The sequence below is a fragment of the Rhinolophus hipposideros genome (genome assembly GCF_964194185.1).
Source record: "Rhinolophus hipposideros genome assembly, chromosome: 19".
In the NCBI taxonomy this organism is placed as follows: Eukaryota; Metazoa; Chordata; class Mammalia; order Chiroptera; family Rhinolophidae; genus Rhinolophus; species Rhinolophus hipposideros.
Window position 1 is genome coordinate 35,452,527 of NC_138065.1, and position 24,207 is coordinate 35,476,733.

The following is a 24,207-nucleotide window of genomic DNA, read 5'->3' on the forward strand; positions in this document are numbered from 1 at the left end:
TGGATTAGCTGGAGCCATCTAGATGAAACAGATGCCCCGGGAGAGACTAAGACATTTTGCGGGTAATTAGTGAGCCTGGGAGAGGCTACAAAGACTTGGGGACTTGGTTGTCTTAAAACGTTGGAGCTCTGCTTGTATCTTGGACAGTCAAGTAGGGAATAAACACCAAAGGGGCATTCTTAGCAAGGCTGCTACATATAATTCGTATGAAAATAAAACTGAGCAGGGAAAGGATGCAATTTGGTGAGGATGACACTAATATTGAATTTATTTTAAAAATGATTAAGTATCACTTTTAGATACAATGACCATTTTATTTGGATTCCAGTTACGGTAAAGAATCTTTTGTTTCACAATAAAAAGAAGGAAAAGCCTATGTACCTCACCCCAGTTCAACACTTGAGTCTTATTTCTGTTTTTTCAAACCAGTTGGCCTTGGATTGCTAATAGCTGCAGAACCAAATGTTCATCTATTCCGAGGGGTGAAACGATCATGTGATGGCAGTTTTGCAACCCATCGTGAACAACTGCATCAAACACAAATCGTGAATAATTGCTCATTGTAATATTGTATCCACAAGAGAAATGCTGTATGGTGGTATGAGATTTTAAGATGAGTGATCATAAATACATATGTTCAGGGAATACATTATTCAACTTTTAAGATTGTGTTAACATTTCTTTGTGTTCAACTCTTGTGACCTGGTAGCATTTTTTTTCTCGGATTTGACTTGTTTAATTGCCCAGTTCCCAGTCCCCAACCTTTTGAGATCTGACCTACTTTATGGTGGTTCCTGAAGCACTGGGTATCTTGGGCCCAGTTTACTTTATAAACAGAAGCTGAGGCCCATGTTTCTAGATAATCTTTTCAGAGAGGGGAATAAAAGGCAAAAGCCAGATATTCTTCTTCTCTATTTGGAGACAATTCAGTAGTCGAGTTGTCAAAGGCAACCTGGTCAGAAAGATCAGCAGGGCCTTATCAGTAGTTCTGTTAGGCATATGGATTTCTTTCCCTTTAGCTTGCTGCTTCTGGTTGCCTTCTGGGCATCATTGCTGCAAGTGCTGCCTGGGAGAAAGAAGAGAGCATCTCCCCCTGTCTCCTATGGCTCTGGAGCCAGTTCTCCTTCGTCTCAGTAACACTTTAAATTCCAACCCAAGTGATGTTTTGTGGGGGTCACTGCCAGCTGGCTTCCAGTGGGAGGAGCCTAAGTTTTATCCACTTTTCTCTCATCTGATGACCCTATTAAATTCTTCCCTCTACTAAATCTGCTGGCATCTGTACCCATCTTCTGTTACATCTTTCGTACCCATCACCTGTCACAGTGGAAAATTCCTCCACCCCCTTCCAGGATAAACAAAAACAACCTCGCTTGTCTCATTCTTCTGCAGTCACTACCTTTTCTCCTCCCTTTCACAACCAAACTGGTCCTAAGAATTATTTGTGCTCACTGTCTCTGCTTCCTGTCCTTCCCATTCACTCTTCACTTGGCTCTAGTCTGGCTTCCATTTCTGCCACCCAAGGAGACTACTTATCAGAGCTGTCAGTGACCTCCACGTTGACAGATATGTCCAGTAGACATCTTTACATGAAGAGATGAAAAACAAGAGGAATTTAGATCTTACCTAACACTGTGCACAAAAATTTACTTAAAATAGATTATAGATTTATGTATAGGAGCTAAACAAAACTTCTGGAAGAAAACATAGGAGAAAAGTTTTCAAGACCATAGGTTAGGCAAAGATGTCTTAGATATGACACCAAAAGCATGATCCACAATAGAAAAAAATTGATAAAGTGGATTTTAAAAATTGAAAACTTTTGTGCTTCCAATGACCCATGTAGATGAAAATGAAAAGACCATCTACAGATAGATAGAAAATATTTTCAAATCATATATCCGACTAAGGGCTTGTTTCCTGAATATACCTAAGGATAGGAGCTTCTCTCGGTCTCTGTTGTGTCTTAAGCATCTGTTGCAGTGTCTGACATCAAGAAGGTGCTCAGTAAATATTTGTTGGATAGATGAATGAACACAGCATTAATGTAGTTTGGAGAAGAGCCTTCAGGAACTTAATAAAGTCTAAGGAGGGGAGAAAAGAATCTGGAACATGTTTATGAAGCACCTGTACACACTACATTTGTTCCTTTTTACACTGTACATGTCATTATCTCCATGCTGCAGTTAAGAAAAATGAGGCATGGAGGGATGATTTTGTTTGGCCCAAGGTCAAATACTATTAAGTGGGAGAGCAGGAGCTCAGACCATGAATTGCTATATTCACTTCCAGTGAGATGTGGGTTCTACTGTCGTTTAGGGAAAGCGCTTTCCTTCTGAGCCTTACAGCTGGTGCTGGCATTCCTCTTCTTTCTCCAACACCGTGAGATGTCCAGATCTCCAGGCGTTTGGGCTGTTTTCCCAGAATTTGCTCCCTAGTAACCTGATGGCAGACACACTTGGCTGCTGCAGTGAAGAGGATGCCATGTGAATGCCCAAAACTATTTTTCACCGTGTTTGCTCTTTAGAAGTTGTCTTCCCAGGGCTATAATTCTTATTTTCTGCTTTCCTTTCAGACTTTGGTATTTTACCAAATGTGGCTTGACTGCCAATGGGTGTCTGTCTTCCTGACCTAAATTCACTTTCACTCTTCCCTGTTTTTCCAGCATCACTTTTTATTTTTGATTGTCATCCATCTCCAAATCTCAAATTGATACGCAGGTGAGATCCAGCCATGGCCAGACTGGAGTGTACGAAAGTGAGGGAATGGCGTCCTGCAGACGATACTCACATGATTTCTATGGATGGAGGTGGAGATGGTGTGACATGATGCCAGTTATGTACGATGTCCTCAGGCAGCATGTTCCAAGCATCGTGTCTGCAGCGTTCACAGAAGATAAGACGTTGATCGAAGCTGAGAGGAGGGCAGTGTTGTGACACTGAATAAAGAGCTGGGCTCGAAGGGACCTGGACTGTTAGCCTCAGCTCTGCCGCTAGTTACCGTGTTTCCCTGAAAATAAGACCTGGCCGGACCATCAGCTCTAATGCGTCTTTGGGAGCAAAAATTAATATAAGACCTGGTCATATATATGTATATATACATATACATATATATATGTACATATACATGTACATATATATATGTATGTATACATACCTATGTATATGTATATATATATGTATATATATATAATATTATAAAAGACCCGGTCTTACATTATATAAGACCAGGTATTATGTTATATTATATTACATATATTACATTATATTACGTTATATCCAGTCTCACATTAAATTATATAAGACCTGGTCTTACATTGTATTATGTTATATAAGACCCGGTCTTATATTGAAATAAGACTGGGTCTTATATTAACTTTTGCTCCAAAAGACGCATTAGCGCTGATAGTCTGGCTAAGTCTTATTTTCTGGAAACACAGTATGTAGTTGTGTTTCAAATTATTTCATCTTCCTTATCCTCTATTTTTTAATTTTTCAAGTAAAGAGGTTAGAGCAGATAAACTTTAAGATCTTTACTGCTATCTGAAATTAAGTGAGGTAGCCCAGCCAGAACTAATGAGGGCTTCTTGAATCTAGGTATGAACTTTGTTCCCATAGTGATCTGACTTGGTTTTCACTTTCAACTCTCTTAGTCAGTTTTCAAACTTCCTGGGCAGAATATGAGAGCCAAAGTTTGGCAGTCCACTAATGGGATAAATGGTCTGGAGGTGAACAACTGTGAAGATTGCCAATTGAAGAAGTAGAGGCAAGGATTGAGAACTGAATATAGTACCTCATATAATACTGTCCTGGCCTGTGTCATGCTAAGCGGCTGTTAACCACTGTGGTTCGGAAACTTACCTCCCTGGTTGTATGGCAGGTGCAATTTCTGGCCACAGTTCATTAACTTTTATCGCCCTAGCTCCAAAACAGCCAAGATCAGCCTGGGAGAAAGGACCAGGACCCCGAAAGGCAGGCAGCCTGGCAGAGCAGGACAAGTCCTGGGACCACCTGTGGGTTCTGGCCTGCATTCTGCCACGACACGCTGTGTGGGTCTGACCCCGCTGTCAAAGAGGGAACTAAATGCGAGGATATAGAAATATCTGTGCTTGGTGAGTAACCATGGGCAGCACCACATTGTCAGGCGCAAGGAGCCTAATTTTGATGCATGGTGAGGCTCTAACAAGAGTAGCAGTCGTAATCGTAATAAAGAAACCATCAGGGCTGCAATGGAAGCATTAGCTCAGGCACAGCCCGCTGATTTGCTGATGGTTACCAGACAAGAGCGGCTGCTATGGGAGTGAGAATTCACACTTAGAGATGCTTCCTGAAAGTGACTAAAACAGAGTTGGAAGCCTGAGGCTAGGTGGAACATTTAAGGTCATCCATTCCAGTTTTCTGTCTGATGGTTCAGTGTCCTCTAAATACCCTTTTAACCCAGGCTTGCACTCATCCCATGGTCGGAAATTACCTGCCTTGTTAGGGCATTGCAACTTGTTAGAAAATTCCTTTTTATATGTATGTCAATCAAGCAGGAAACCACCTCCTGTTATTGCTGTCAGTTGATATTCAGACAACAAAAACTTTTACATCACATAGACACATAAAAGAGTCCGTATTTTTTATTTCTGGAAGGAACCAAGAATGATATGCACGGGATCACTGTTTCTGATGTGTCCTCCTAAGGAAATCCTGGCTTCCTGTGGGCTGGTAGCTGTGAGAGATTATTTTCTTAAAAGGTAGTAAGAGTAATTGCGCTATAGTTTGATAGCTATCTGATTTCAGACGAGAAGCCCCATTTCTCTCTGTGGGTGTTTATCTTACATATTCGCATATAATAATAGTTGATGTATTCAATGACTGCTTGAGAGCATCTCCTATCTGCAGTGGACGGTGGTGAGTTCCAGAGCACACAGAGGTACTGTCGCCTTGTCACAGCACGTCATTCACATGTTGATTCACTCAACACACATTTCGTGAGAAGCGGCTTGGTGGCCGGCTCTGGCTCTGCCCTCGTGGAGTGTGCAGTCCATGAAGGGAGAGCATGTTTGATATTGGTCACACTCTACTGAAATCATTGCTGACTTGGCTGTGTCTTCGTCTGCAGTTACGTGCTGTGTGTGACGGGCTTGCCACTGCCTGGCTCGTTGTCACCAGGGTAAACATTTGTGAAGTGAGTCAGTGGCTGGATACGTGAAGGGAAAAGGCCGAGACTTGGGCATTTGGTACTCTGAGCTAGATCCTGACTCAGCAATTAATTAGCTGTGTGACTGGGGATAAGACCATGTGGCTTGGTAAAATAGGGACCTCCTTTGCAGGGTGTGTTGTGAGGATTGAAAGAGATAGTGCAATGGTGCCTAGCACAGGGCCTGGTACACAATTCTTTAAAAAAAACCCACAGGCTTAGTCCATTTCTACCGGAGCTCCCTAAGGTGCCTTATCCATCTGTACAGGAAAACTAATGAGAACATATTTCTATAGACGTCACTGGTTTGCTCATGTTTTGAAATGAAAGATGTAGCCTCATGGAAGAGGCCCCACCCTTGAACCCTTTGAAATGGGCCTACATCAGCTTTACCATGGTAGGGAGGAAACCCAGAGTTTCATTTGAGGAAGACGAAAAAGTTCTGGAGATAGATGGTGGTGATGGTTGCACAACAATATGAGTGTACTTCATGCCGCTGAACTGTATATACTTCAAAATTGTTAAAGTGGTAAATTTTATGTTTGGCTTCGTTTCTCTATTCTCGCCTTCCCTGTGTCCATGATCTGTAAACACATGCTTAAGTACATGAAAGAACCTCGTCACGTAAAGGTGCCCCACAAGGAATCCTATTTTAATGCCAGTCACCGCCTGTCATATGTCTGATGGGGTAGCTGGGCATGCTGGGTGCTCCTGGGACAGGGTGGGGGTGGAGCTGGAAGCAGGAGAGAGGCACGACCTGGGCAGTCGGACCCCACTGTAGGGTGAGTCTCTGCGTCTGTTGTTCATTGTCTCTGTAGGGACAGAATTAACTCAGGCTTCACTCAGGCAGATCGCTAGCCCAGGAGGCCAGTGGGTGTGGGGCACACAGCACTCACCATCTAGGCTACGACAATGCCGGTGGCCGGCAGCATCATGATTCCGGCTACCGAGTCTGTTTACTCAGAGACAGACCCAAAGGGAGAGAAGCGGCTGGAGTTCAGCGGGAACAAACACACTAACGAGGGAAATCAAGGCAGTACCCTTCATAAGGATGATGCCAGTCTGGTGGTGTCAGGGGTGTGCTGTGGCTGGAAGGGCTCACCACTGCCCAGGACTTACTGGTGCCTGGCGTGAGGCTCCAGCTCACCAGCGAGCATGGAGCTGCTCTGCTCCCTTCCCTGCTAGGGCAGACCCAGACAGGGACAGGGGTGCTCTCTCTGGTGAAAAGCTGCAGGGACTTGCGCTGGGAGTAGTGGGGAAGGCCCGAGCTGACCCTTCCCCACCCCTTTGCTTCCCTTAGGCCACTGCGGTTTTGTGCTTTGAAAACACACTTCATTTATTTTTGAGACACTTAGTGTTATAAAAGGACTCACCAATTAGAAAAATGGAAGGTACCTGGGAAATCCATCCTTAGGTCTTTATTTCTAGAGCGAGAGCTTAGACTTGCCAAATCACTTTTGCTATCATAGAGCAGTGGTTCAATCCATTGCTGGGCCCATCCCCAGAATTTCTGAATCTCTGTGTCTAAGGGGCCTGGGAATTTGCTTTTCCAGTAAGTTCCCAGGGAATGCTGCTGTGACTGCCCAGGGGCCATACTTTGAGAACCACAATCATAGAGTAATCCATTTATTCACCATGCTCTGAATGTAAATTACCTATTTTTTGTCAAGTCCACCATTTCAGTAAATATCTTCTATTGATATGCTTGTCTGTGTCTCCTTTGAACAGGTATTTTGACGTTGGACTGCATGATTTCTTAATCCGGTAAGCCAATAATTTTTATTTTCGATATCATTGAATAGCATGTCTGTTAGGGAAGACTGAGAATTAAAAATAAAATCCTTGTTCAATATCTTGAAAAGTAATGACAGCTGTATACGTGTCAAGAAAACCCATTAGCACTATGTTTTTGTGCCCCCCAGAATCACACGAGATTATCCTTCTTAAATAATCAAAGGAAATTATATTTAAGGGGGTTTGTATATGAACTGATAGCTACCCAAGAGCTTGGACAAGCTTAATTCCACCTGTTGGGCATCTGGAAAGACAAATAGAGAAGAGTGCCTGCTTCCATTCATATGTTAAACAACCCACTTACCCAATTTTCCCTCCATTGAATTTAAGCTTTTTAAATTGAATCTATTGGTTGTTTTATAGTCATTAAGATACAACCTGTTCATAATTGAAAGAGATTACAGATGGTAGTTTATATTCTAGTTTATTGATGATTTTTACCAGAGTTGGCTTATGGGACATACTCATTCCAAGTAGCTGTGAAATCTCACAGAGCTTAAATGGAAATATTCCAGAATATTAACAATGTTGGTAAGAATATGCGTGATATTTTTCTGGTATCAACTTTGCTTCATTTTCTAGATTTTTTTAATACTGAGCGTGCATTATTCTAATGATGGTAAAAATTATCATTAAAATGCCTGTCAGAAATACATGTGGGAAGCAATCATGGTTGCTGAAGGACTGGTTGCTGAAGATTACAAGGAAACCAGAAATCATGTAGAGCTGATGTGCTTTCTGCAATCATGTGCCTCTAAATGTGAATTAATTCTAAGAGTCTGCTATTAAACAATCTGTAAATTACATGTGATTTCTGGATAAGGTGGTTCCATTCTCCACATGCATGACCATCTCCCTGTGGGTAAGATGCTCTCGAGGGGAGGTGGTCATAATTGGCATCACCTTTATCCTAAACCAACAGCATTTCCTCTGTGCTAGGTTATATATGGCAGTGTTCCATGAGAGGCCCTACGTACCTGTCCTTTCTCCAGGGCCTTATCCAGGGCTGTGCATTGCAGTCTCTTTGGTCTACCCCAGACCCAAGGACTATGGGTTGCCTGGCTTTCTCCAGGATGCCCCACATAGATGGTAGGTGTGTAAACTGCTACCTCTGACACAGCCTGCATAGCAGGAGGGATAAAGGACCAACTGTCTTGGGAAAGGCAGACACGAGAATTCCGTATCTAAACTGATCCGAAAAAGCTGTCTGGGAATATTTCAGGGAGTAGTTTAGAGTTTTGAGTTAATGTTTTGGTACTTTGTACCACTGCCATGCTACTGTTCGCATCATTTCCTGTGGTAGATGCAAGTTTGTACTTTTCTGATTTTTTCTAGTAACTTTCTTAGGGAAGGGAACATGTCTTAATCACGTTTCTATGATTAAATTGTATAGAATCAACCTTCAACACACACTTGTGGTACCAGTGAACGAATGAGTGAATGAATGAAATGAGATAAAAAGGACAAGAAGGGTGAGGATTAAGAAGAATCTGTTCAGTCATTTATGCAACAAATAATTATTAAGCCTACTGTGTGCTACTTACTTGGATATGTCTGGAAATAATATCGTGAGAAAAACAGACATTTGATTTAAAGCTTTCCGAGCTTATCACTTCCCAGGTTTGTGGCGGGCGACTTGAAATGGGGAGGAGGGGTGGTCTGCCTCTGGGATCCCTCCTCCTTTCCCTTTTGGGCTCCAACTGTGTCTCCTGTGTTGCATGGGGAGTGGTTAAGTGCCTTTAATGTAACTGGTGCTAGGATCCTCTTGCTCTTTTGGGTGCATACTGGTGAGAAGCTCTAACTAGCCTCCTTAGTCCGTGTTCTGTGAAACAAGCAGAAGTGGCAAAGTAAGGCTTCTTTCTGTCTTGCCATCTCTTGATAGTTTTCCCCTTCCTTAATCTGGTAGGCACAGAGCAAATAACATGTTTCTTGCTTATCCGGTTGGGGAATGGGAGGTCCCCTTCTTGCCTCCACGCCCAGTCTGTGTGACAGGGTTCCTTCATCTCCCTTCACATGACAGCTCTCCCTAAGCCAAGATGTTAAAGATTCTAAGAATCCCCTCCCTCTTTTGTCTTCCCAACTTAGAAGTAGAGTGAGGGTGGGGGAGGGGTTCCTGGGAGCAGACAGTCCTCTATCACTTAGTAATGCCAGGGTGAGGTGGGGGTATCACCTCTTAATTTGCAGCCCTCCTTAGAAAATAAGTCCTTTCTGCTCCCAGTTTGGAAGGTGAAGCCTGGTGGGGACTGAGCACTGATTATCACTGGGCGCCTATGGGGAACTGTTTCATTAGAACCATGATCCAGTGGCCAGGTTGAAGAGGGTGGGGACGCGTGCAAGTGGGAGGTGAGGGAATGGCAGCAATAACACTTTGGAGAAGTTAAGCTGTGAAGGGGAGAAGGAAAGACAGGGCAGCTGGTGGAGAGGAAGGTTTGAGTGGGGATTTTTTCCTTTTTAATTGGAGGGACTCTTGTTGTTTAGCCACTAGCAGGTCTTAAGTGCCCTTTAGACTTAGAGAAAGTGGTCTCAGTTGGCTGGAGAGAAGCAGAGTGTGATTGCTAGGAGAATGAGGGAGCAGAGTCAGTGAGTGGTGCCCTTGTAACCCCAGAGAGTGATGGCATTTTCCTGTAAGCTTATCACTAGTGAAAACTGTAGCGGGTTGGAGGAGCGAGGGGGGTGATACTTGAGGAATCCTTCTCATTCTGTGATGGCCAAGAGAAGAAAACATTTCCCCTCGTAAAAGAGGAGACGATGGAGAAATGGGCATAGATTAAAAAAAATAATAAACTCCGTTTATTGACTCTAACAAACTCTTACCATGTAATTTGGTTTATTAGGCTATGTTGAATGCTTAGTGTTTGGCATAGAAGAAACTGCAGCATGCCGGAAATTAATCAGCTGCATCTTTTACGCTGATGGAAGTAATGTTGACTTCTCTGGAATGACATAAATTTCCACAAAGCCAAGAGCCCTATCTGTGATCTCAGCCTAGGCAACTGCAAGGGGAGACATGCTTCCTTTTAAGTGGTTGGAGTATTTCATTGAGCTCTGGGGCAGAAAGGAAATGTCCCGTTTATTGATAAAGGTGAGCATTTTTGGTATTGGTGTTTTACGATGACTGTGGGAAAATCCAGTGAGCACCATCCTTCTGCATCTTATAGAAATGAAAACGACTTCTAGGAAACAGTAATTGCTGCTCACCTAAAGAATCACCTCAGAAGAAAGAAGACTGTAGTTGACTGGAGTTCTTAAATGTGACATTACAAAAGAAAAGGGGAAAAAAGTGATCGGCCTGGGAAAAAAAGATGACAGAAGAAAACAGCTCTGTTTCATTTTAGATAATTAGGGTGGCTCTTGCGATTGCTATGTCTTAGGCAAATTTGAAAAAGGTGATGACCCTCTGGGATGGCCCTAAAACTATGTGAGAAGATCTCTGGAGTTAATATGGTTGTTAGAAGAGAAATTCCTCTCTAGAAGTAAACAGATTCTGCTTATAGAGTGCTGATCAAGTTCTGTACAAGTGCTAACATTTATATGAAACAGTGTGTGCCTTTTCAAAGCATGAGTTTGTTCTGGTGAGAGAGAAGGTAGAATGGCGACAGTCGTTCATTTCTTGTTGCGTCTTTTGTGCTTCTTCTGGAGTTGAGCCTGTGAGTCCACCATGGTCTGGAGTGTCTTTGAATTAATTGCCGGATGGCAATGAATTTCAGTCGTGTGTGAATTAATGGCTCACATAATTCTGAAGTGAGCAGAACTGTTTCTGGCTTTCCCTTGGTGACACCCTATCCCTGACCCATTCGTAAAGCTAGCCCTACACAGACTAGAAGTGTTTGGAGCTTCCTGAATCACAGGGTAGTTTTTAATGTCCTTTGTTCTGAATGCCACCACATTGGCTGTATTTAATTGTGGCGTTCACGGTGTTGAAGATGTCTGCTCACCATCATTTGAAATATGTCTTGGAGTGTGTGGTGTCTGATATTTTCAAAGGAGTCCTCCCCCAAGCCGTCCAATGAAGGATTAATTCGGGCTAAAGAACCCCTTCTGAAAAGGAGAAAGAAGAGAACTGGGGGTACCCCTCTTTCTTTTCTATATATCCTTAGGGCTATTGAGACCTGGTTGGGCTCCGAGCTGCTCTGGCAACAAAGAAGTTGGGGAGAGAGTGGGTACCGGGAGTAAGAACCAGATAGTAATAGGAAGGCAATTAGCATCTGTATTCCATCTAGCAGTTTAGAAACAGCTAAAATACATGCATGAAACCATTATGTATATTTTCATAGATAAATATAAAAGAAAAGGTAAAACCATTATGTATATATTTCTAAACACACACATGCACAGAGGTGATAACTGAGAGGCAAGATACCTGAATTGTCTTATAGGATTTTGAATTTTTTATTTTGTAAATGTAACCTGGAAATCGACTTTTGTTTAAGTAGATAGTTTTTAATAGCGGTATAAGAAGCAAATGAGCTGATTAGAAAGCTGCTCCCACCTGAAGTGAGCCCTAAACTCTGTGTCTTTGCAGTTCTAATTAGGCACTGCTGATGTCTTTTTGTGGCAACTGGAGGGGAGAAAGTGCCACCTGGGAGGAGCCACCAGGTCTCTTTTGTCCCTGCCTGCTGCAGACTCACAACACAGCATTCTTGTTTAAACTTCCTTTCATTCCACGTGTGGTATATGAAAACCAGCAGCTAATGATCTGTGTGTTGTCCAAGTAACAAAGTAGCTTAAATAAAAAGTGGAGAACATGTGAATGAGGAAAACCAGACATCAAAACAGGCTGCACAGAGGCAGTTAGTGAAGATGGAAGCAGGATACTGAGGAGCAGCCAGTACACTTCTGTGGGGCTTCCCCCTCCACCGGGCGTCCCCCCTTCCACGGGACGTCCCCTCTTCCGCAGGGCTGTCCACCCTTACATGGGGTGTCCCCCCTTCCACGGGGCTGTCCCCCCTTCCATGGGGCTGTCCCCCCCGTCCACGGGGCTGTCCTCCCTGACCCCCAAACCAGTCAGTTTCCAAATCGTGTTGAATCTGTCTCCTTACCATCTTTCACATCACCCTTTCCTTTCTGTTTCTAGAGAAAGAATATGCACCTTTGTCTGCAATTTGGGCTTCTTACCTCACAGAGCTGTAATGAAGTTTAATAATAAATGTAAATCACTCAGCTCTGTGCCTAGAAACAGTGGGGACTCAATAAGGGCTAGTTTTGTCCCTTCCCTTCCCCACTTTGCCTCTGGAATCACAGTAATGGAGTTTGAGCCCCGGCCTCTCTCCTTCCACCTCTGTGACTTTCGGTAGCTTAGCTCACTAACCCTTTCTGAGCCCTTATCTGTCAATTGACTACCTATCTGATGCCCTCACTCCTGACTAGAATCAGTCAGTGATTCCTTTCCCTTCTGTCAAAACCAGCCCCATGTCCTGGGCTCACCACAGTGAGGCTTCAGGCTACTTTTTCATGTCATCTCACCATTATTCCCCTTTGTGCCACTGACAAATGGGACCAAATACGTTCTGTCCCTCCCCCACTTCCTGGCTTCGTTCCATATGCCCGAAGTGCCCACCTTTCCCCCATATCCCCTCGTGCCCCTCTCAAGTCCATCTCAGATGCTGCCTCCTCCATGCCACCTTCCTCTTTGCCTCCCAGACTTTCTAGGTCATGGGCATCTGCCAGGATGTCTTAGAGCCCCAAGCTCTACTCCTGGGGATATAGTGGATTCGGGTGGAGCCCAGGAATTAGTATAATTACCACTTGCCCCACGTGACGCGCTTGCTCCGGGACATTTGGAACCTGTAGCTTTATGCAGAGTTCTTTTTGTGCATGTCACACATCTCTCCTGGACAGTGAGCTTTTTGAGGGCAGGATCTGATTCGTCCGTGTATTTCCCCATCATACCCCATAGCATCAGATGTCTAGTGGGCCCTCAAGTATGTTTGAATGAATACATTTCAATTTTCAAAAATATGAAAAGACTTAGTAACCATGTCCTTTTCTTTTAATTTATTCCATTTGTTTATGAAACCAATTAAGTGGACTAAGCACTATTTCAACGCTCCAGGGTATGAACACAGAACGTAAACAGGCAAACAAGTCTTTTTGTTCTGGTGAGAGAGAAGGTAGAATGGCGACAGTTGTTCGTTTCTTGTTGCGTCTTTTGTGCGTCTTCTGGAGTTGATCCCGTGCGTCCACTGTGGTCTGGAGTGTCTTTGAATTGCCAGATGGCAGCGAATTTCAGGTCATGTGTGAATTAATGGCTCACATAATTCTGAAGTGAGCAAAATTGTTTCTGACTTTTCCCTGCTTTCCCTACCCCTGACCCATTTGTAAAGCTATAATTCCCATGATGTGATGGAAGGGCAAGGTGTGAGAGCCACTTCTGAAAGGATGGGCAGGAAGGGCCTTTTTGATGCTGTAGGTGACAGGTTGAGAGGTGGGTGAGGAGGAGGAGGCGGCCAGGGGAAGATCTGGGGCTGGCCTGAGTCAGGCAGAGGGAAGGGCAAGCACCAAGACCTTGAGATGAAAAGGAGCATGTTTGAGGACTAGAGGGGAAGGAAATTCATGGGGATGAGAATGCGGGGCAAGCAGTCCAGCCAGACTGAAGAGGATTGGGTTTTCTTTCAAATGCAATAGGAACCATTGGAGGGTTAAGTAGGGGAGTGATATGATCTGATTTATATTTTTCAAGGCTCACTGTGACAGGCTTAGCTGGGACTTTGGTGAAATTGGGTTTTTTGAATCTCAGCCATTACCCGGCTATTCCTACCGTGAGCTGGAGCTCAGTGACCCAGGTCTGTCCTTGCTCCTCAGGGAAGTTTCTTTGACAACCAGCTGCTAGGACAGCTACCCTGTATTGAGTAACAATAGCCCTAAATGATCCTTTTCTTTCCTCCTCTCTATGCTTGCCTGGCGTATTATAAAAGATACAATGATACGTGTGGACTGGGAGGCAGTTAAATGGCGGTGGACATGGCAGTAGGCTCTCTCTGGAAGCTGGGCAGCTGGAGAGAGTGGGGTTGGTGCGGGGAAGTCACTGGGGATGGAGGTTTGCAGCCTTGTCATGGTGACAGCTAACTGTCTAGTCTTCTGAGATCTCAGCAAGCCAAGCCTCTCCCTCCTTCACTGGCACTTTATCTGTGGGGTCTCTGAAGGCCCAGTTCATAGCCCTCAGTGCTCCTGTTTTGGGGCTGCTCCCCCTGGATGTCAGCCACCCTTAGGACAGGAGCCTCCTAAGTCCTCAAGGCCTGTTCCCTCTCCAGGGATGCCTAGAGTAGAACTCCATCCAGTTTGCTCTGAGAGCTGTTGCATAATGTGTTGGTGTCATCTCCATTTTCTCGTCAAAAGCCAAACCCCCTTTAACATCATGGTCACTGTTAAAGACAGCATTTCTTGCCCCCTCAACCCCCCACACACATGCTCTCAAACACTAGTAGTGATTTTCGCTTTGTAGATTTTTAGGACGGAAGGGCCTTGGTGTCAGGCCCTACATTACATTAACTCTCAGTTCTTAGGAGATTTCTCAGATCTACGCTTGCTTCAATCCTACTGCTACCACTTTTGAGGAGAAACTTTCTGGAATTATTCATCCTCATGACTGTGCTATATTGAGTTTGTTAATTAGAAAATCCAGATTAAAAAACAAAACTGAAAGAAACCCTTTCTGAGAGTTGAAATGCCTAATTCACTTCCCACCATACATGACATCTATCAATACAGATGTTCCAGTGAATAAAGAATCTTTTTTTAAAAAAATAAGAGAAATTAATTGAGAAAATGTATAATGTAGAGACATAATTTTCTGTAAGATCCATGTCTAAACCAGTGCAGATGGGTTATTTACTTGATAGAACGTTGGTTAAGTAGTAGTGGTGTTGATTTTTTTTTTTTAAGATTCCCTTCCTAATGCCTGTGGATCTTTCTGCCTTATGGGGCTAGAGCACTGGGTGGAAGCCAGAAACTTGCTTTCCTTTCTTACAGTGAGGGTTTCAGATTCCCACCTCCCCTCGATTTAGGGTCTCCTGAGAATGACATGTGGGCTGGCGGAGGTGGGACCTGGAATACCTTCTGGTGAGTCTAGCAGCAGTGATGTCCAGCTCTGAGACGCAGAGGTCCTGGGGTGGAGCCCCTCGTCCAGCCCTGCTGATTGGCAGGCACAGTAGAATCCCCACTGGAGCAGTGGCGGTGTCATCTGTCAGCAGCTTGTGATTGTGTAGCCTCTGAGCTGGGCTTTGAGACTCTTTCTCAGAGATTGTGCAAACTGCTGAAACTTCTCTAATAAATTTCTTTCGTATTAAAACTAGCTAGAGTAGGTTCTGTTATTTGCAACTAAAATACCTAAGATAGTTACTTATCCGATGATGTTTGGGATGCCTCGCTCAGCAGGAGAGTACATGATTTTTCGTTGGCTTTGCCCATGAGCGGGGTCCAATCCACACACTAGAATTAAACAAAACTGCAGCCGTTTTTGCATCAGGAGCAGAAGCAGCCTGTGAAATGGAAAGGGCATTGGATCAGATACAGAAGACCATGGCTTTAGTCTGCTTTACCGCTTTCTTGCTGCAGTTATTTTGTGCAAGTCACTTCTGTTTGGGCCTTGGTTTTCTTTCCTGTGAATTATACCTGATAATTATACCTGATATACTCTAAGTTCTCTTCCAATCTCAGCAGCCTCTGATGAGCAGCATTAGTGTTTTTATTAGAGAGCAGCTTCTGTTATTCAGATTTACGCTATTCAGTATAGTAGCTACAAGCTACATGTGGCTTTTTAAATTTAAATTGATTAAAATTTAATAAAATTAAAAATTCAGTTGCTTAGTTTCACTAGCCACATTTTAAATGCTCAGTCGCTAATGTAACTGCTGGCAATCACATTGGGCAGTGCAGTTATAGAATATTCCCACCATCACAGAACATTCTCTTGGCTAACACTGCTCTACATGACAATGCCATTTGTCTGCTTCTTTTGTAGAGATGCTGGGTGTCCTGTTGTATTTGTCCCTGTCTGCTTGAATGATCAGCAGCTACCTTAGCCACTCAGCTTGCCCCAAATGGAACTCATTATCTACCCTTTTCCCCTGCTTAACCCTACTCTTCCCCCACCTTAGAGAGTTGAGTCATGCAAATAAATACCAAGTGGTGAGATCAGTCATTCTAAATTCATGAGTCCTTTCATTTATTCATCATAGAGGTTTAGTATCTTCTCTGGGCTGGAAACTCTACTCGGTACTTGGAACACAGTAGTGAGCAGAAGCATAGTTCCTACTCTCATGGAGCTTCTGGTTTAGCAGCAGAGAGGTATTTGTCAGAGATCATACACATATCTGGAAAAGTATAGCAGCCAGTAATGCCAAGAGGGAGACATGCATGGGCCTACATGTGTGTGTCACAGGGCACCTGGCCCAGACATGCGGCAGGAGCTGACCATGTGGAAGGTTCTGCAGGAGGCAGTACTTGCGCTGGAGGGTGGAGGGAAAAGCCCTGTGGTGGAGGAGCAGGGTGCATTCTTGGAGGAAGAACAGAAAGAAGGTTTTCGTGACTGGAGTACAGAGTGAAAGTGGGTACAGTGAGCCTGGGTGATTGTCCTGGTGCAGCTGAGGTCTTGAATGCCATCTTAAAGATCAAAGTCAGGCTTAATTCTAAGCAGTATCTTAGAAATGAATGATTAAGGAGTTTGCGGGGTAGTGTAACTGTAGTTAAAAATTATATACGCATATGCAGGCTAACATGTCTAGAATCCTCACTTAGACAATGGAATTGCCATATTGATGGGAAGAAACTTTCAAGAGAAAATGCTTTTAATAAATAAAACAAAAATGCTTTAATTAATTGTTATAGTAGAATGGAAGGCTCCATCGTGAGAAATATTATAACTAATATGTTAATAATAATACCAATATTTGCAATGATGTACACTTTTGCATAAATCAGAGCAGATTCATGTGTATCCAGATCCCCTTTCCTGAATGGGAAAAGTGTATGACAGTATAATTAGTGGGCCGCGAATCGGGCATACCCTGCTATGTGTAGAGATGAGGAGTTGCTCATACACCAGGAAATGGTGTGATGCTGTGAGTCAGTGCAGTGATTTGTGCCTCCATCATTTGTTGGCGGGGATTGGCATACTCCTGATGTGCTAATGGGAATACGTCACTCCTTCAAACATAACCCATTGGACAGCCTTGGAACCTGTGGCTGGCTCCAAATGTAAATCAACATACAAGATCAAGTTCTGCTACAATGAGGACACGTGCTGTTAAGCTGGTGCCTCAGACAGAGGACTGAAGGAAGCTGGTTGTGCGGAGTGGGAGCAGCTTGCTACGGGACAGGAGCTCGGTAGGGCACCAGCCTAGTTCCAAGAGGTTGGTATTTGCTGAGAGTTGTGTAAAACTTGCTTCCTAAGTATAGTGGACGTTTGCTCCATCCTCTGGCTATTCAGTACCTTTTGAACACCTTTCTGGCTTTGGGGCAATTTCTGACCTTATCAACTCTCCCTCCTCACAGTACAAGTCAGAAGTCACTTTCTGGGTCTCCCTTGCAGCTAGTGCCAGAACATGTCCCAGGCGCTGCCAATCAAAGAGGTAACTTTGATTCAGAAGAGAGTAGGAGAACAAGAGGGCATCCGCAAAAGTGTTTCCAGTGAGGGTGATAGACAGACATCAGCTTTCAGATGCAGCCTGGGCAGGGGTTCCCAGCTCTGCATATGAGCCACAGCACTGCTGGCAGAGGCACCCACAGTAGGGTCTGCCGCGGGGTCTGGGGGAGGAATCGTCTCCCAGCCTGATATGCTGGCCCACCCAGTATTGTGACCTAATGTCCTTTAAAAAGGTCCCTGTCTGCCTCAGTTGGCTAGAGTGGATTCTGTTGTTTGTAACCCCAAACTCTGAATGATATATTAGATTATGTGAATGAGCACGGCCGAGGTAGTAACTAGCTCTGTTCTCACGGCATCTCAGTGCTGAAGAGGGCTACAGGAATCTTGAGGTAATTGGATAAAATTTAATCCTTTTGGTCGTGCTGCCAATTCTGGTGTTTCTTCAAGGCACAAAAACTTGGAAAACCTCAGGCTGTATAAAATTGCACACACAAAAAGAACAGGACTTATGGAAAAATAGAGGTAGATAGATCACTCAAAACCTACCCAACTACATCCAGAGCATAATAAAAATAATAACAACTCCAATAAGAATATCAGCACAACTGGAAAATCACCACGAATTTCTGGGAAATCAATATTCTAGTAAGTCTCAGCCTTCACCTTAAAAGGTGACAGTATCTTGGTGAAAGGGATTGTAAGGAGGTCTCGAGGATGCTGAGTTCTGGAAACAAGGGCAGAGGGAGGTGGAGGAAAAGCTCTTGCAGGTTTTGCACAAACGTGAGTGATGACTGAGATGGATGGCTTTGGATCCTTGTTTTGTGTTGTTCTTTTACACAGGATCTTGTGCCCTGTGTGCTTCTCTCATAGAGCCTGTGGCTCAACTAAGCAGGCAGGAAAAAGGGGAGGGTGAATGGTCTCTGGAACGATAATGTAGTCAGCTGTTAGTGAAGTTTATGTTCAGGTGTTTTTCCTTGGAGGCTAGGTATTAACATACTAAGAAAAAAATACAAACCGGCACAATTGTTCTTTTATTATATTAGGACATTCTTCTCCTATTTACTGAATACATATGAACTATGGTATTTAAAGAAGCATGTGTTGTAGTAGACCAGGCTGTACTTGAAAATGTTCTGTAAACCTGAAAAGGTGGAGAACTCTTGGCCTGTGGATAAATGGTCCCCAGCTTTGTCTAAGACAAGGGAGTCCAAACTTTTTTCAACGTTTTTCACCAAGGGCCATTATGCGGTACAATACACAAACAGCCAGGCCACTCACTCAAGGTAAAGTACGCATTGCCTCACCTGGTTTATTTAAGTAAACTAAATATTTTTGGAATTTGCTGTGGGCCAATAAAAAATGGATCGCGGGCCACAGTTGGCCCACGGGCGGCAGTTTGGACACCCCTGGTCTAAGAGGAGGAAGCCCAATAGAAGAATAGACTCTTATTGCTGCAGGCTAGCGAGCTGGAATTGCACAGCAGTTAGAGACACAGGCTGTAGAGGAGACCACCTGGGTTTGAATCCCTGCTCCACCACTACTAGGTCTAAGCCCTGGATTTATTATTTGTACAACAGATAATGTTACCATTTTCAATTTGTTAATAATGCGTGTGAAATATTTAAGACAGTTCCCTAAGTGATTTGTTGTTGACTTCTCTTCCATCTCTCTACCATACCATCTGCTTCAAGGGTGAAGGAGATAAAATGTCCTTGAAGTACCTCTCATGGGGACTCACACATAATATTTGTTGAATTTGAATCCAAGAAGAAATATCCACATGGACTGCAATCCACACTGTTCCTTTCTTCCTGCTAAGTCAGTGTGGAAACTGCTTGGTGGCAAGGGTGGGATGATCTTTATTGAGAGGACAGATTCAGGAGCATGTTCTGGGCTGTTGAGGCTGTGAAGTCCAGGAGCTTGGGACTAACATGAAATCCAAGGGAACATCAGACTTCAAAATGGATCCCAAGTAGAAAGAGCAATGTGCTCCAGCCTCGTTTCAATTGTGACCAGGCCGTTTAAAATACAAACACTTTAGAATCTGAAAGCCCCAGTGTCTGTTTGTAATCGAAAGGTTATTTGCAGACAATATGGTTTTCCACAGGGTGACATTTATATGTGTCTATTAACATATTGAGTCTATTGCAGTGAAATCCATTTGGGAAATGGAAATAGATAATTACTTCTGAAACTTTTAATCATTTTTTAAGCAAACTAATGAACTAGAAAGCATTTAGCTGAGAAAATACATCTGGTTACACAAACAAATTATTCAGTTGGCATGAGATGCAAATGTACATTATCTCATAGGCCCATGATTCTAGTCCTGGCATTTCCATTCATTTCATGGCCTTGGGAAAGTCACTTTAAGTTTCACTCGACTGTAAAGCACCATCTGATTTAAAAGGTCTTCTACATCTGAACTTACATGTATCTGTAGGATTCTGTGGCTCGATGAACGTAGACAAATTCCTATAAGCATCTGAACAAGCCAAGAGCTCTGGTCTTCTCGAGGCTCCATACTAGAGTTTAAAATACAAGATTTTCTGTTTCATTCAGGACTATGCACAGAATTCCTACCACATGCAGGACACACTAAGGCCACTGTGGGGATAGAAAAGTGAGCAACTGCTTAATTTTTCCATGGTCTAGGTAGACAGGGAAAGTGAACATTTTTGACATAATCAAAAAGATTAAGCTACCGGGAAATGTCAGAGCTCAAGCTTTCTCTAATTGCTGTGGAATATGAAAGAAAGGAGGAGTCCTAATAGGGAATGTGCAGAATGGGACAAATTCCTAAGGACAATATTTGTAATTGAATAATGGGACTTGGATTTGTACTCTATTTGCTGAGCCAAAGCTGGACTATTTTTTTCTTTCCACCTATTTTTTTTGGGGGGGGGGGTGTGTGGGGGAGAATATAGTTGGGTGAATCTCTCTCACTGGTTGGGGTATGAGGGCTTTGGACACGCCTCTTTTTAATTCATGTTTGAAAACCCCATGACATCTAGTATAGCACTTTGTTTAGTATAAATATTTTGATGGTGGAAGTCCCTGATTTTCACCTTTGGCCCTTCCATTGTCCCCTGGCACCTGAACTAGAGCCAGACCAGGAGCAGTAATTGGATGAGATGGAGGTGAACGGCACAGAGGAGCTTGACTCGCTTGTTGGTAGCTTTGCCGTTTTAGTATTGCAGGTGCTGGCTGCTTCAGAAGATAGCATCTCTGTCATTTCCAGGGAAGCAGGTGTGGTTGAAATAGCTGCATCACTGGAGGCCACCTTTGGTTTATGTTTGGAGATGGTCTTTGCAATGCTTAACTACATTTGTAATTACCTCTGAGATTGATAGACAACCTAAAGCCTTCCCCGGCTAAGAGTTTCACTATCCTGTTGCTGATGCAGCTTGCTGGGCGGACAGGTGAGTGGCAGCTTTCTTACCAGGTGTGTGTAGTGTACCCTAGGTGTGTTTTCGCGGATAACGGAATCTAGCTATGCCATCGCTACCTTAAATTGGGATCTCTAAAAGGGTCTGTAGTCCTGCCAAGGAAGCTACTGGATAAAACGAGATTTAGGGATTTTCAGTGATTTTGACATTTCTGACTTTCTCTAATAAGGAAGTTACGAGTTTGATAATTTAATTTGCTTTCACTAAATTTTGTTAAATTTCTGAGAAATCAACCCTGACTCTATGAAAAAAAAAAAGACCTAGCTTAAGTGATTCTGTGTTAGCACCTGGCAGCTCGGTATGTTGTCACAGGCCGAGCCCTCGCTGTCTCCTAACGTCACCGTGGGAGACAGGTTTAGGAAGAGACTAGGGGAGAAGGAGGATGGGAAAACTTGCTGCCTTTCAACCCCATAGGGACACTGTACTGAGAGTTCAGCCTGTGGGAAGTGGAAGAGTGTCTTTCCACACCTGCTGGCTGCCCCAGCACTGGGCCATTACACCTTTGCTTGCTGAATGCTCTTCTGGGTACTCCTCTTAGCACTGCTGCGAGCAGGCACCTGTGGGCCCAGCGTGTCATCCCACTCCTTCCTGGCCCTGACCGTTCCTTTAGAGACTAACGCTTTTTCTTTTCACACTTCATACTGTGTCAGTGCACTGATGCCCTACTGCCTTTGTACACTCCTGCTGTATTTAACCTGCTTACCTGAGCACTGGGGGTGATGAACATTCACACCACACGGAGTGGAGATAGATACATTTTCCCCCAGGGTTTTGTTTTAATCTATGTATGTGTTTGTTTATTTAATTGCATGCTCATTTTGTAAAACAATCCTCCACCCCACTCCACAAATCTACTTCCTGTACATCCAAGCAATGATGGAATTCCTAGAGAAGGACTATATCTGGGATATAGATTTCCTGATCACGTCAGTTTTAAGATATTTACAAAATTGTACCCGCTGTCTAACTTTCTGGCCATCTGCAAGGACTGTCTGGTGGATTGGGTTAGTTCCTCTTTGCTTTCTTTCCCTGGATGTACTACTAGTAGGATGCATTGTTGGAAGTCACTCTTTGGTAGAGGGTTGGCTTTGCATTTACAGGTTCTTAACCAGTCTTCCTGACCAGCCCCCTGCTTTTTGTAGGATTTCCTAGCTCTGTTGGGGTGCAACGGAGGGGGCATACCAGCCTGTCTGGGGCAGAACCGATGGAGAGATGGAATTCTAGCCCCGAGGAGGGCCGCTGTTGTGCCCAGAGCTCTGGATTACAGGACTTGGCCTCACTTGCCAGCATCTCTGCCACCCGGCCATGTAAATGTGCCTATGTCGGCCTCCCTTCCTCGTCTACCAAGGGAAAATGGGGACCAAATCAGAGATCCGTGAGGATTGGGTTAGAGTATGTATGTGGAAGAACTTGGTACCATGGTACAATATTGTAAGGTTAATCACCAGCCTGTTGCTCTAACCCTCTGTGCTGTAATTCTGTGGGGGCCCGGGATGGGAAACGTGGTGATCCCTTCTTGCTGTTTCCTCAGGCTGGAAAAAAATGTACCATTTTTGAGGATTAAGAGACACTCGGAGAAGTAAGAAAGGATTACAGGAAAAATAATGATGCAGTCATATAATTAAAATCCACTTTGGAGAATATAAAGATCAGAATTGACATTCTAGAATATTAGCTAATGCGGAAAACAGTCTTGAGATGTACTTCCATGTTGTAAAAAAAACAAAGGGGAGATAATAAATATGAGAGAAAATAATAAATATGAGGAATAACCATAGAATTATTGAAGTTCCTGAAGATGAAACCAGAATAATGAGAGCAGAAGCAATTAAAAAAAAAAAAAGAAAAGAAAAATTTTCTGGGCTTGAAAAGACTCAGCATATTACAGACAAAATACACAGAAAGGGAGCCAGATGAAGGTACATCCTGCCATAATTTAAAAATTACTGAACGAAGGGAGATGCTGTACCAGGATCCAAGCAGAAAACAGGGTTACTTATAAGGAGTAAAAAGATGTCAGACGTGTATTTGGTAACACCTCATGCTAGACAGAGTGAAATGATGTTTATTGAGTCTGAAAGGAAAAGATAGTGATTTAAGAATTTTCTGTTCAGTGGAATTGTTTTAATGTGTGAAGGCCACAGAAGGACTGCTCTAAAAATGCTTTGGGGGTGCCTGCTGTGGTCAAGCCCCTTCTCATAGGATCACCTTCACCTAAAATTACCCATGGCATAGGTAAGTGGTTGAGCCCTGTGCCTTGCCACCTCCAGCTAACCTAATTGTACTAGGAGTGGACGTCGCTAGGAAGTAACCTGTAACTTACCAGCTGGCAAGTAGAGATGAGCTGGGCCAACGGGATTCTTCAAGGATTTTGGAATAGAGGAAATACTGTGGTTGGTATTGAGAACTGGAGTGGGAAAGTCACAGAAATGAGGGTATTGTGAGCACCATGACGAGTTAAACCATGTACAAACCAACTTTCCTGGAGAAGCGGAAACTCTGATGAGGCAGAGAAGCTGGCTGGGGGAGAGAGAGAGGAAAAGAGAGCAGGGTCAGAGAGAAGCAGAGAAAGCCATGAAAGGAGAGAGTATCTCAATTCTTTTCTTGTTCCTGTGAAGTCCTTTCATCCTTTGACTTTTGTCCTGTGTCTTTACAATAGTAAGTCCTCTTGGACATGAGTATATATCTGTACCTTCCAGTCAAGAAAAGTTCTTACTACAAGGGCATTTACAGATAATCAAGGACTTATGAAGTATACTGCCTTGCAACCTTTAATTGAAAAAGTTGCTTGAAGAAGAATAAAAACAGTAAGTCAAATAATGAAGTATGAAGAGATTGGATTGCTCTGTGGGCCCCTCATCAGGCTTACTCCTCAATTTATGACTAAAATCTTGAGGTGACTCATCACCTAGTGAAATACTATGACATAGAAGATGGCGGAGGGTTTGATGTTTCTTTTCACAAGGGCATCTGAATGAAACTTAAAAGTAAAGAATGTTGTTAGGGATCATTACTCCTAGTTTAGGCAATAATCCTGTAATGTGACATAAAAGATGGTCTGGAACAGCCTGTCTCCCAGGTAGCATTTATCATCAGAATTATAATTGAATTTAAATATGACTACAATAATGTAGCAAACATGTAAGCATCCACAGTGTTGCTTAGGAAGAAAATGTGGGAAAAATATACCCAAATATTATA

General features: G+C 43.5%; 1 protein-coding gene across 6 annotated transcripts in view; it reads left to right on the forward strand.

Moving 5' to 3' along the window:
* The window catches only part of HHAT (hedgehog acyltransferase), a 268,672-nt gene that overhangs the window by 138,062 nt on the left and 106,403 nt on the right, over positions 1–24,207 (forward strand). For all 6 annotated transcript variants that reach the window (XM_081026421.1, XM_081026425.1, XM_081026420.1 and 3 more), the window contains one exon: positions 6,910–6,945. In XM_081026421.1, the coding sequence (XP_080882547.1) occupies positions 6,910–6,945 (36 nt within the window). The remainder of the gene's footprint in view (positions 1–6,909; positions 6,946–24,207) is intronic.